Raw genomic sequence first — 11979 nt, forward strand, 5'->3', positions numbered from 1 at the left:
GGGACTCGCTCAACGGAGGCCAGCGCCTGCGGCCCCAGCGCGGGCTGCTGCTCTTCTCCTCCGTCGTGGGGGGTTATATTTCTCGTGCCCGCGTGAGGGTGGAGATATGGCTCAAACAAGGGCGTGTCGTAAAGCCCTCCCTATAGGAACAGCAGAGGTTGTTACTGTTGCCACGGGCCTGGAAAGAACCTAAAAGGGAAACTGAGGCCCAGAAAGGGGCCCTATTGCAATTCAGACACAAGCACCCTCCCTCACCCTGACTAATTCGGGGCTGAGCCCGCATCCCCTGTACCTGCCAGAAACACTGAAGCCCAAGCAGCTGAAATAAATGGTTGATATTTCTTTATATATAAAGTTTTTTTGGGGGGGGGGAGGGATTGGCTAGGCATGGAGGGGGAAGGAGAGGAAGGAGGGCGCTATACAGGAGGCATCATATAAAAACTTCTGGTACAAGGCAAGGCCAAGGTTCGGGGTCCTGGGAGGCGTGGCCCGCTCCTGTGGGCCCCTTTACAGACCGATAACTTCATCCAGGTCCTCCTCAGAGCCGAAGTCCGGCTGGGAGGTGAGCAGCCCACCGTTGGGGGCACTCGGGGCAGCTCCTGCATCTGCCAGGGCTCCACGATCCATCACCCCCAGCACCTCCTCTAGGAGCGAGGGCCCCAGATCCAAATGGAAGGACAGGAAAGGGTCTCCAGCGGCCGGCCGGGACTCGGACTGGCTTTCAGAGGGCCGTGGGGGCTGGGGAGCAGTGGGGGGCGGCAGAGCTGGACGCGCCGGGGACGGGGCAGCGGAGGGGACTGGGGAGGGGCCTGGGGAAGGGCCAGGGGACGAGGAGGGGCCCCCGCCGCCGTGGCGGCTCAGGAAGGACGTGTCCCCAAAGGCATCGCCCCCACGTCCCACATGCATGGTGTGCCGAAAGTCACCCAGGGGGGCTGAGATGGCATCTCGGTCCAAACGCTTTTTGGGCAGGGCTGGGCCCAGCTGTTTCAGGATGGGCATCTGGAAGGAGAAGGGAGGCTCAGGTCAGCACTGGGTGGGGCGGGAATGACCCCATCTCTCCTGAGCCAGGCTTCCCTGAAACCCCGGGCTGAGTTGTCCAGTGGGAGAAGGAGACGCTCCCCCTGGAGGGCCTGGCTCCCCAGGGAGTCCCTCGTCTCTCCCCCGCCCTCTTGGGAAGCTTCTCTACTTCCTCCAGCTGCATCACTTCAGTATCCTCCTCCTTCTCCACGTGTCCCTGGGTCACCCCCCTCCCCCTACAAACATCCCGGTCCCTCCCAGGCGGAAATCACACCCACCTGGATCCCGCTGGACTGGTTCTCCAGTTCCAGGAGAGGGATGGGGGGTGGGGAACCTATCCTACTCTGAGCACCCTCTTCAATGCCCCCAGCCTATTCTACCCCACCTCCCCCGCCCCCCCCCCGCCCACGTGGCTTCTTTGCCCTGGGGCTGGGCCCATCCAGCCCACTGTCCCCCTTACTCTTTAGGGGGATCCTTGGGCCCGGGGAAGGGTCCTCAGTCCTGGCCAGCTCTGCTCTGCTGGGGCTGGGCCCCCTTGAGTCCGACACCAATTCCTCCTCAAGCGCTCCCTCCTTTCACCTGGCAAAGGGAGAGTCAGTAGGGGCTTCAGGGACCCAGGCATCTGAACCCCCAGCGCTTACTCCACTGGACCCTGGCATTCAGCCCACCAGCCACCACCCTTCAGGGATCCAGGGATCCAGGCACCCCAGTCCCATCCTACCTGGCCAGGCCCAGCAGGTCAGCCCCAGTTTGAGGGGGGCATGGCAGGAAGGGAGGCAGGAGCGGGAGCCCGAGGATCAGGAGCCGACGCCCAGTCTGGCCCCTCTCGGGGTTGGGAGGGTTAAGTCCCTGGCCCCTCCTCCCCATCCCTCCCTCTGTCAGCCCCAAAAGTTTGGCTCTGGGATTTAAAGGGCCAGCTGTCCAGGAATTCCCCCCAGGGTGCTGGACCGCCCTCTGATTAGGGATGAGGGCAAGGGGGAGGAGGGAGGCTGGAATTTCTCTAGGGGCTTAGGAGCTAAAGGAGGCTTTGAGCTGCTCGAGGAGATGCTTCAGAGCCCCTCGGACATGCCCCTCCCCCCGTGCCCCCACTGCTCTGCTTCCTGGCCTGGAATTTCCTGGAACCTGGGTTGGGAAAGAGTAATGGCTTCCAGATTCAGCTGATGGGGGATGGGGGCGGTACTAGACAGGATGGAGTGGGAGGAAGAGAAGAGACCCAGAGTCAGAGGAGAGACAGCTGAGGGTCCTTCCAGAGCCAGGAACACAGGTCTCCCCAGCCTCCCTGCATCAGCCCAGCCAAGGCCACCCTCATGGGAGCCTTAGAGAATGAGGGACAGCGGTCAGCATTGAGATGCCTCCCCTTCCCCTTCCATTTCCATCCTCCTCCTCCCAGGAAGTCCTTCTGCTTCCCTGGGGGACTACCCCGCATCTGCTCCCTGTCTCCAGTCTCCTGCTTGAGAAGCCGGGAAGAGCTCCAAGCTCTGCCCCTCTCCCACCCACTCATTACCAGAGTGATCCCTAGACAAGTCACTCCTCATTTTCTCTGGCTCAGAGGGGTCTCCAGGGTCTTTCCCAGCACTAAATGCTACCTTCTTTCTCCTTTTTGTACAGGTCCTGGCTGCCCTTTTCTCTCTGGGGTCTGACACAGGGATCCTGGGGCATTTTGGGGGAGACATTCATTCACCGGGGCACAAGAGGGAATGCGGAGTCGGGGCTGTTGGGCTGTGGGGGAGACCCTGTCCTGGACTGTCCTCTCCCTAGGATCACCAGATGGCGGCAGGTCTCTGGGTTGGAACCTGGAGGATACACCAGTTAGAGACTGGATTCAGGAATCCCACATTCTCCCAATACAAGCCAAAGGGACTTTAGTCGTCATCTGGTCCCATCATTCCTTTATTTGACAAAGAAGAGAGCTGCAGGGAGGAGATACTTAAGAAGCAGAGCCAGGACCCCAGGTCTGGCTCACTGGCCACGGTCCTTTCCCATTTGACTGAGCAGACAAGTGAGGCCAGGGAAATAGCATCTCTTCCTTGGTTCACACAGTGACTGAGGGCACTTCTGGCACCTGGAGCCTGGCTCTGAGCCCTGGCTCCTCCACCCTCCATGTGGCCTAGATCTTGGACTATGGACCAAAGGGAACCCAATGGCCTTGAACGAGCATTTATGAAGTATCTCTTCTGAGCCAGGCTTGATGCTGGGGATACAAAAGCAAGAGGGAAGCAAAATCTGGGGACCCCAGGGTCTTCTCTGGCTGCTAGGCTGATTTTTCATCTTGTCCCTGTGGCCACTACCTGGGTGACCTTCTTAGTTTCCTCATTTGTAAGATAGGGATGAACCCTCTTGCTCCTGCCTAGGCAGGATGTCTGTCATTCCAGCCTTAAAATTAATGGAGATGGATGGGAGCTGCTGTTATCAGTTAAATTCTCCTCTTGGGTGTGTTGGCTGGGGGAGGAGGGAGGAAGGAGGGGAGGAAGAGCCCCCTGGCCCTTGAGTCTAGAGAGCTGGATTTAGGGTCAGGTCAGGGAGGGCTGCCTGGAGGAGGTGGGTCCTGAAGGAAGGGGAAAGGATGCAGCATTGCTTCAGGCAGGATGTCTGGTCAAGCTCATGCCTCCTCGGGAACTTGGAAGCAAACTTAGGTCATGGTGGCTGAACTAGGAGGAAGCCCAGAAACAGGCAGAGGGAAGGAGGTGCCTGAGGGCCCAGGGAGGGGTGGTGGTGCTGGAGGAGACTGGATTCTGGCTTCAGCTCTGTCTTTTATTTGCTCTATAACCTTGAGCAAATCTCTTCCCTTCCCTAGACCTAAGTAGACCCCTCTGTCAAGGAAGGGTGTGCACCGGCATCCAAGCGCCCAGTCAGCATTGAGGTGGAGGCTCCCTACTGGAATAGCTCTGTGCTTCTGTTTGGAGCCAATGAGCTGTTCTCAGCCCCTAGTCCTTGAGGAGGCCTCAGACCCAGATATGGATGAATGGATGGATGGACAGATGGGTAGATGGACAGATGGATGGATGGACGGACGGATGGATGGGTAGATGGATAAATGGGTGGATGGATGGGCAGATGGATGGATGAATGGATAGATGGGTGGATGGATGGACGGATGGACAGATGGATGGGTGGATGGATGGATGCACGGATGGGTAGATAGACAAACAGGTGGACGGATGGGCAGATGGATGAACAGACAGACAGACACAGGGGCTTACCAACATTTCTCTGTACTTTATGAAGCTGAGACCACAGGCAAGTCTCACAAACATTCCCTCTTCCTCTGCCTCATACCTTTAGGCATCCCCTTAGGACTCCCTGAGGCATCTTATCCTCACCTCCCACCTCTAGACCAATCTCTGTGAATCAACAGTGTGGGACCAGGGTGGTTAGGGAGGCAATCCCTTCTCCTGTGGAGCTGTTGGACCCTGGGCCTGGAAAGGGGACCCTGAAAGTGTATGGAATTCTGCCCTCCAGGCTTGCCAGGCTTCAGCCAGAAGTCCCCCCAGGGCAATCACTATCAATCCAGCCAGGACTAATCGGACAAGGTTGTACACAGTATAATCCTGGGAGATGGGACCTGTGGGGATAAGACTGTTATTGGCTGAGTACAGAAGGATGGAGTCTCTGAGACATAGTTCGGATCTTGGGCTCTGTGCTTGAATAGGATCTCTGGCTTAGGGGTCACCCTTTATCTCAATAAGCTGGCTGAGGCCCAGACACATTGAGGCAGCCAGTTCAAGGGAGCTTTTCTCCTGGAAGCCAGTCTCTCAGCTCCTAAGACTGACTCCTTTCAGTTTCCTGGGCATGGGGGCCCTGGGTATGGGAAGCAGGGGAAATGTGCGGGTCCCCTCCCCCCAGGGTTGGGAGGTCTGGTTAGCTCACCTATTGGGATATCCACCTTCTCTGGGGAAATGTGGGGGGATGTGGGAGCTCCTGGGAATGGGGAAGAGAAAAGGAAGAGGGTTAGGGGCTGGCCAACCATTCTCTGTGTCTGCCCTGAGCCCTCCTCCACCCACAGCCTGATTATTGTTCTGCCTGTCATTATCAGAGGGAACCCAGAAGTTCAGTTTGGACAGGCTCCTACAGATCACTGAGTCTAATCCCCTCATTTATACAGGTGAGAAATTAAGACCCCGGAGAGGAAGGCTGTAAAGGTGGATATCCTGAGAGCAGAGCCGTGGACCCAGATGCCTCTCTCTGGGAGCAGCCAGACCCTTTTCATCTCCCTGGGGACAGTACTGGCCCTGAGTCCCACCTCCCCCCATCCCAGTGAGGTCAACTGGCCAGTGAGAATCAGGGGGGACAGATGCCCACCTTGGGGAGCCTTTGACCTGGAACTTGGAGGTCCCCTTACTCACCAGCCCGAGTATTTGACTCTGTTGGGGAGAGGGTTTGAGGGATTCCTAGGAATAGGGAAAGTAAAAGATGTCTCTCTTCCTGTCTCCTGTCCCCTCCCCCAGCCCTGCTGATCTGGAGCTGTCAGGGCAGAGCTGGATGGAACCTCCCCACCCCCATTTTGCAGATGTCCCAGAGCAGTTAAGGGGCATGCCACCAAATCGCCAGCCAACAAGTGGCAGAACCTGAATTCGGACACAAGTTTGGTTCCGAAGCCAGGGCTCTTTCCCCTCTACCACACACTGCCTTTGGACCATCCCGAGTCTCTCTGCTCTCAGCTCAGCTCAGCCTGACTCAACTCAGTTTGATTCATCTCAGCTTAAACCAAGAAGCAACAATGCATTGGGTGTTCAGGAAGCTTGCCAGCCTTGGGCAAGAAGCATTCTACCTATCCTCAGACTCTAGGATCCCTGTCTCTGTCCCTGCCTCCAATCCCTCCGGGACCCTCCAGTGAGCTTTCTGGCTTCTGCTGGGGTGGGGGCCCTGAGCAGCAAGGGGTGGGGCGCTGGGGGGAGGGGGCTAGATCTAGTGGGGTGTGCTGAGGATCCTTTACCTTTGACCCTGACCTCCAGGGGTTCACTGGGAGCCGTCCACAGGTAGGGGAAGTGACTGTCAAACCCATAGCACTGGTAGGTGCCTTTGTGGCTGGCAGTCACCGCAGGGATGGGGAAGTAGACAGGAGACTTCCCTTGCTGGGTCTTCCAGATGCCCGCTCTTCCCTCCTTGGCTATGGTAAACATATTAAAGCCAAATTTGGAGCTGCAGGAGAATGTCACATTCTCCCCAGAAGACACCTCGGTGCCCGGCAGGATGGAGAGAGAGGGTTTGTCATACAAGCCTGAGGAGGAGGAGACGGAATGTTGTTACAGGGGAGCTCCTGCTCCTGGTGAGCTGGGCCGTTTGTACAGGTGTACGTGTGTGTATGAGTGTGTGTGTGTGTGAATGTGTGTACCCAGGCTCGGTCTTCTTCCTCTGGCTGGAAGATAACCTCTCTCCACCTCTGACCCTGCTACCTGAGAGCCCCTGGGCTCCCCCCATCTCTGGCCCTGCCCCTGGGCTCCCCCCACCTCTGGCCCCCCTCCCTGCTGCCCCTGGGCTCCCCTCCCACCACATCAGCTCCCAGGCTTCAGGGCCCGGTGGTCTCAGCAGAACCACCCCTCACCTGTCACCACCAGCTCCAACTGATTGCTGGGCTGTGACCAGTAGCTCCCATTCCTGTAGGAGCATCTGTACCTGCCGGCAAAGGTGGCCGAGGCACTGCCCAGGGGAAACCGTGCCCGGGCTTCTGGCCCTGGAGGGCCAGGCTGGTCCTTATAGTCATTGGGGGAGTCCAGCTTCTCCAGGCGGTACATGTCAACTCCAGGGGGACCTTGGCACCACAGGATCACATCTGTGCCCCAGGCAACCATGGAGCGAGGCTTGGCCCAGAGGGTGGGTTTGTAGAGTGTGACTGAAAGAGAATGAGAGGACAGGGCTCCAGGCTATCACTCCCCCCCCACCCCGCTCCTCCCCACCCCCATCCCAGACTTCCTTGCTGGCTCAGCTCAGTCCAGAGGCCCAGCTTCCCTCCCTAGCTCCCAGTTGCAGGGCTGGAGTGTTGAGGGGAACATCCCTCTGTGCTGATCAGGGAGAGGGGCTGGGGGGCAGAGGGGGACTCACCTCTCTGTGCTGTGATCCCTAGGCTCAGACACAGCCCTATGGGAGAGGATCTGGTGAGAGACAGACAGATTTCCCTCCTGCAGATGAGGGTATGTCCCCTAGGGTCTGACTCCTGGGCTTCTCAAGACCTCCAGGAGTCGAGAAATATTGGCTGGAAGGGACCTTAAGCTCATGGTGTCTGACCCCTAATTTCACAGAGGGGGAAACACGTTCAGAGCAGGACAGTGACTTGCTCAAGGTGGTGCAGCTGGTCTGAGCCGTCCCCCTCCCCACTCAAGCCTGCCCTCTTGGGATCTCCCCACTCCCCAACTCAGCCTGCCCTCTTGGGATCTCCCAGCCCCCCCCCCCGACTCAAGCCTGCCCCCTTGGGATCTCCCAGCCCCCTCCCCGACTCAGCCTGCCCCCTTGGGATCTCCCCACTCCCCCAACTCAGCCTGCCCTCTTGGGATCTCCCAGCCCCCTCCCCGACTCAGGCCTGCCCCCTTGGGATCTCCCTTTCTCCATCAGGACCCTCTCCTACTGTCCTGGGACTCACCAAAGGAAAGTAGGGTGGGGAGAGAGGAACCCATGGTCCTGGCCAGTGTGTCCAGGGAGGTAAGAGGACAGATGGATACTTGCCTCCTCACAGCCTAAAGAAACTTAGCAAAATGGGGCTCTGGGTGAGGGAGGTCCTAATCATTCGGTCTGCTTTTGAAGGGGGAGTATTTATCTCCCTGCTCAGCATTCTCCTGCTTCCTCCTGGGATGACCATCAGCTTCCTCCTCGGATGTGGCGGCTCTGCCCAAGAAGATGGGATGGTCTCTGACCCTCTCCCTCCCATGTACTGAATTCATGCAGCCTTGTTAGTTGGGACCTAGGCTAGAGAGAAGGAAATCTGAGGAATGGTCCTGGTCGGCTGTGCGGACTCAGCCAAGCCTCCTGGACTCCTGGCCTCAGTCTCCTCCTCTGCACCAAACGTCTAAGGTCCCTTTGGGATCTGGAAGTCTATGTTCTCTTTGCTTGAGTCTTTTCTCTCTTTTCTTGGGCTCCTTATCCGCCCCCCCAACTTCTAAATGGGCCTGCCCTGCCCTCCTCCCCTTCCCCTCCCCTCCTCTGTTCTCCCCTACCTCCTCCCCTTTCCCTCCCCTCCTGTCTCCTCCCTTCCCTTCTTCTCTCCTCCCTTCCCTTCTCCTCCTCTGTTGTTCCCTCCCTCCTCTCCCCTCCCTTTTAGTCTCTCCCTCCATCCCCCGGCCCCATCTCCTCCTATGGCTTCTTCTCTCCCCTTCCCATCTCTGGCCCCTGCTGCTCTCTGACTCATGTTTTCACAGACCAGTGGAACTGACCCAGAGATGGTCCTGTCTGAAAGGAGGCTCAGAAATCATTGCCTAGTTCTGTTGCTTGACAAATGGGGCACCTGAGGCCCAGCTAGGGAAACAAATCTCTCCAAGTCATCCATTGAGCATTGGGGGCTGAGCTCATGGCCCTGTTGGGCCAATGTTGCTGTACTCACAGATGTGGGAGGGGGGAGGTGACAGGAGGTTATGGCCGGGTTTGGGAGGGCCAGGCACTAGAACTGGGAGATACCTTAGAGATCACCACATTTTACCCAGAAGGAGACTGAGGCCCAGAGAGGGGAGGAGAGCAAATTAAGGTGCCTCATATGATGAGTACAAGACAAACCACTGGCAATCCCCTTGGTGGCTGCTTCCTTATGGAGGCCACCTTGCCCTGATCCTGCCTGTTCCAACTCTTAGATAAAGCTCTGCTCCTTAGACAAGCAAAATTCGGTAGATGCTTACTATGGGGGGGGGGGCAGTGGCCCCTCAGGAGTGGGTAGTTAGAGATGGTCTGCCTTCTGCCCTAGGCCTGGTCTCCAGCAGGCTGCTATTGGTTCTCCCTTAATTTTTAATCCCCACTGGCTGTAGCCTTGTTTCCATTGCCCCTCTCTACCCCCTTGCCCTTCCTTGGACAGACCTCCCATACCCCCACCTGCTCCAGAATTGGCCCCAGCCCAGTTCTCAAACATCTGCACAAGCCCACTATGCTGGATCTTGAGACAGGCACCAACTTATGCCAATCCAATCGTCAGCACCCTGCCCCTATCTGCCTCCATCCCAAGCAGGCTCATGCTTGGCATTGGGCCACACCTGGGCCTATGTAATTAGAGTCTAGGCTTGTTGAATCATGCGACACCCCTCCTGCTCCTCTCCCACCTAATGGCTCACCTCCCACCCCGGTGAGATTGGAGATTTTCCTGGAAGGGGATCACCATGGCCTCACACTCTTCTAGTGTCCTAGGGGGAACCCTGGGGTAGGTGGCACTGCTGGTTATGCTTCTTGCCTTGAGCCCTCACGTTTATGCATCCCATCTACACAAAACTACAAATAACACCACTGACTCTTAAACAGGAAATATTTCTTTGTCCTAATGTGAATTAATATATTAATGTCAACATTAGTGGATAATGAGCCAGCAAAAGCAGAAATGTTCTAATTATAATGGTCCACTCATAAACCTTTGTCATACTTTTCAGGCAATGCACAGTGTCTTTGAAGGAGAACATTCAGAAACCTGGCAGTGAGGCACGTGAGTGGGGAAGCCTATATAACCAGGGCAATTTGGAACTCTGGACTCTTGGCCTTGTTTTTGATCTCTTTAGGAAGCAGTCTGCTGCATACATCACCTACCAGACAAAACAACTTGGAAAAAATTCTGTTCTCATTTTGGTCTTCAATCTCTCTTTTTTTTTTTTGAGGGGGGAAGGCAGGGCAATTGGGGTTAAGTGACTTGCCCAAGGTCACACAGCTAGCAAGTGAGTCAAGTATCTGATGCCAGATTTGAACTCAGGTCCACCTGACTCCAGGGCTGGTGCTCTACTTACTGCACCACCTAGCTGCCCCCAGATCTCTTACTGGGTAAAGCTGCTTCACATTATTCTCAGGGCTACAGCAGTGAAAAGCTTTTCTGGCACATTGATGCCCTTAATAATGTTCTCAGAAAATGTCTAGCTCTTTCAGTGACAAACAGTTCCCTTAAAGCAGAGAACTGCTAACCTCTCTCCGATTTGCTCTGGGTCGTTGTGGACTTTCTCTCTAAATTCATGAATTGTGATAAGGTTCTGCAGCCTTTCCCCAGCCAGTTTTTTCATTAGCAGAAGATCCTATTTTGTCCAATCAAAGCAGATGCAAAATCTCTCTCTCTCTCTCTCTCTCTCTCTCTCTCTCTCTCTCTCTCTCTCTCACACACACACACACACACACACACAGACTTTAATGGCAAGCAGGGTGGGACTTTTTGCTGTTTTTTTTGTTTTGGAGTGCTTCTCAGCACTAAGGCAATCAAATGCCTCTGAGTCTTGCCTTTGTTTGAATCAAGAGTCTTTGATTGAATCAGGAGTCTGTGATGACCTGCTTAAGTCACAGGAAGGCCCTAGGTCACATGGGTTTGAGTCTCATGGCTGTGACACCTTCTGACCATGAAGAAGTGTATATATACTCTGAGGTTAGCATCTTGTTTGGGGCTCACTCATTCGAAGAGTGTTGTGTGGAGACTCTGGGTAGCCGTTAAGGAGCCCCCCAACTTTAAAACCCAAATATTGGTGCCTCTCTCTCTGGTAACTATGTATGTACAGCTTTGGTCAGACAGCAAGAAGTCTGTTGATTTGTGTTATTTGCTCTGTTTATATTTTTTTTGTTTGTAATTTCTGTTTGTATTTGCTCTCAAGTTCAGGGTGCTGACTTTCCCCCCTTAACTAAGTGAATGATATATATATATATATATATATATATATATATATATATATATATATATATATATATATATGTTTAATTAAAGTAATATTGTTAACCCCTTAAAGTTGCTTTCCTTAGAAAAGCAGATCAAAGAACTTGTGCTAGCAGCCCTCCTGTCTGCTGGTGTAGCATTATTGTTACACAGATACACACACATTCACATAGAAATACACATATACACACATACACATATTCACACACATACATACTCATACACACAGACATGCACACACAGTTACACAGACATACACACATGCACACACATGCACACACACATAGATGCACACACACAGTAGCACAGACATACACACATGCACACACACATATACACACATACATACACACACATACACAGAAGGCAAACTTTTGACAGATCTCCTCTCTCTTGGGCCATAAACATAGAGGCCAACCTTGCTTTTCTCCAGTCATTCAGCTCCCAGCAGAGTAACTCCCCTCACTGCAGTTCCTAGCACGCAGCTGTAGGTTTTCTCTGCCAGCCTGTCTGTCTTCTGTCTTCATGCAGTCCCCTCATCGTCCGCAGTGCCTTCCCTCCCCACTCAGCTGCTTCTGTCTTTTCTCTGCTCATCTCCTACATCTGTTCCCTTCTCTGGTTTCTAATGCCTCCAACACTTTTTGGGCAGGCACGGCCCTAGCAATCCTTTTATAATCTTCTCATAGGACTCAAACATTTACTTGATTAATAGTTCATCATGTCCTTCAGAACCCTTCAATAGTGCTGTTCAGATGGGCTGATGGACCACAATGCAGCATGGCCATTTTAGCCATGGTCATTGCTCCACCTTCAGCCAGATCCCCTCAGTGCATCGATCTGAGGGGCAGTCCTCTCTCTGGTCCTCAGAACACTTTGTTTCTCCTCTACAGTTTCTCCAAGACACTACATTTCTCTACAAATTGGTTTTTATCTATCTTACATACTTAATATATGTCCATGTGGTCTTCCTCATTAGAAGCTCCTTGTGAGGAGAGGTTTCATTCTTTGCATTTGAATCATCAGTGTCTGGTGGAGAGCATTGTATGAATGCTTGACCATTGATTTTTGAGATACAAGCATCGAATTATCAAGGTCCTTTCCAGACGTAAACACCTGTCATTCTAAGGGCTTGAAGCCAAGAATGATCAGGCAGCCATGGG

General features: G+C 54.3%; 2 protein-coding genes across 2 annotated transcripts; both read right to left on the bottom strand.

The window, feature by feature from the left end:
• Positions 1-369: 369 nt before the first annotated feature.
• On the bottom strand, positions 370-1843 carry CDC42EP5 (CDC42 effector protein 5). The gene is made up of 3 exons (XM_036742543.1): positions 1739-1843; positions 1478-1596; positions 370-999 (listed from the first exon to the last, which is right to left on the bottom strand). The coding sequence occupies exon 3, from the start codon at positions 997-999 to the stop codon at positions 508-510; it is 492 nt and encodes a 163-aa protein (XP_036598438.1). The 5' UTR covers positions 1478-1596; positions 1739-1843; the 3' UTR covers positions 370-507.
• A 2545-nt stretch (positions 1844-4388) lies between these two features.
• LOC118835351 (platelet glycoprotein VI-like) lies at positions 4389-7681 on the bottom strand. The gene is made up of 7 exons (XM_036742544.1): positions 7592-7681; positions 7057-7092; positions 6560-6847; positions 5951-6235; positions 5361-5405; positions 4885-4935; positions 4389-4579 (listed from the first exon to the last, which is right to left on the bottom strand). The coding sequence occupies exons 1-7, from the start codon at positions 7623-7625 to the stop codon at positions 4389-4391; spliced, it is 930 nt and encodes a 309-aa protein (XP_036598439.1). The 5' UTR covers positions 7626-7681.
• Between the last annotated feature and the right edge of the window lie 4298 nt (positions 7682-11979).

This window comes from Trichosurus vulpecula, chromosome 2, assembly GCF_011100635.1.
Source record: "Trichosurus vulpecula isolate mTriVul1 chromosome 2, mTriVul1.pri, whole genome shotgun sequence".
NCBI classification, from domain to species: Eukaryota; Metazoa; Chordata; class Mammalia; order Diprotodontia; family Phalangeridae; genus Trichosurus; species Trichosurus vulpecula.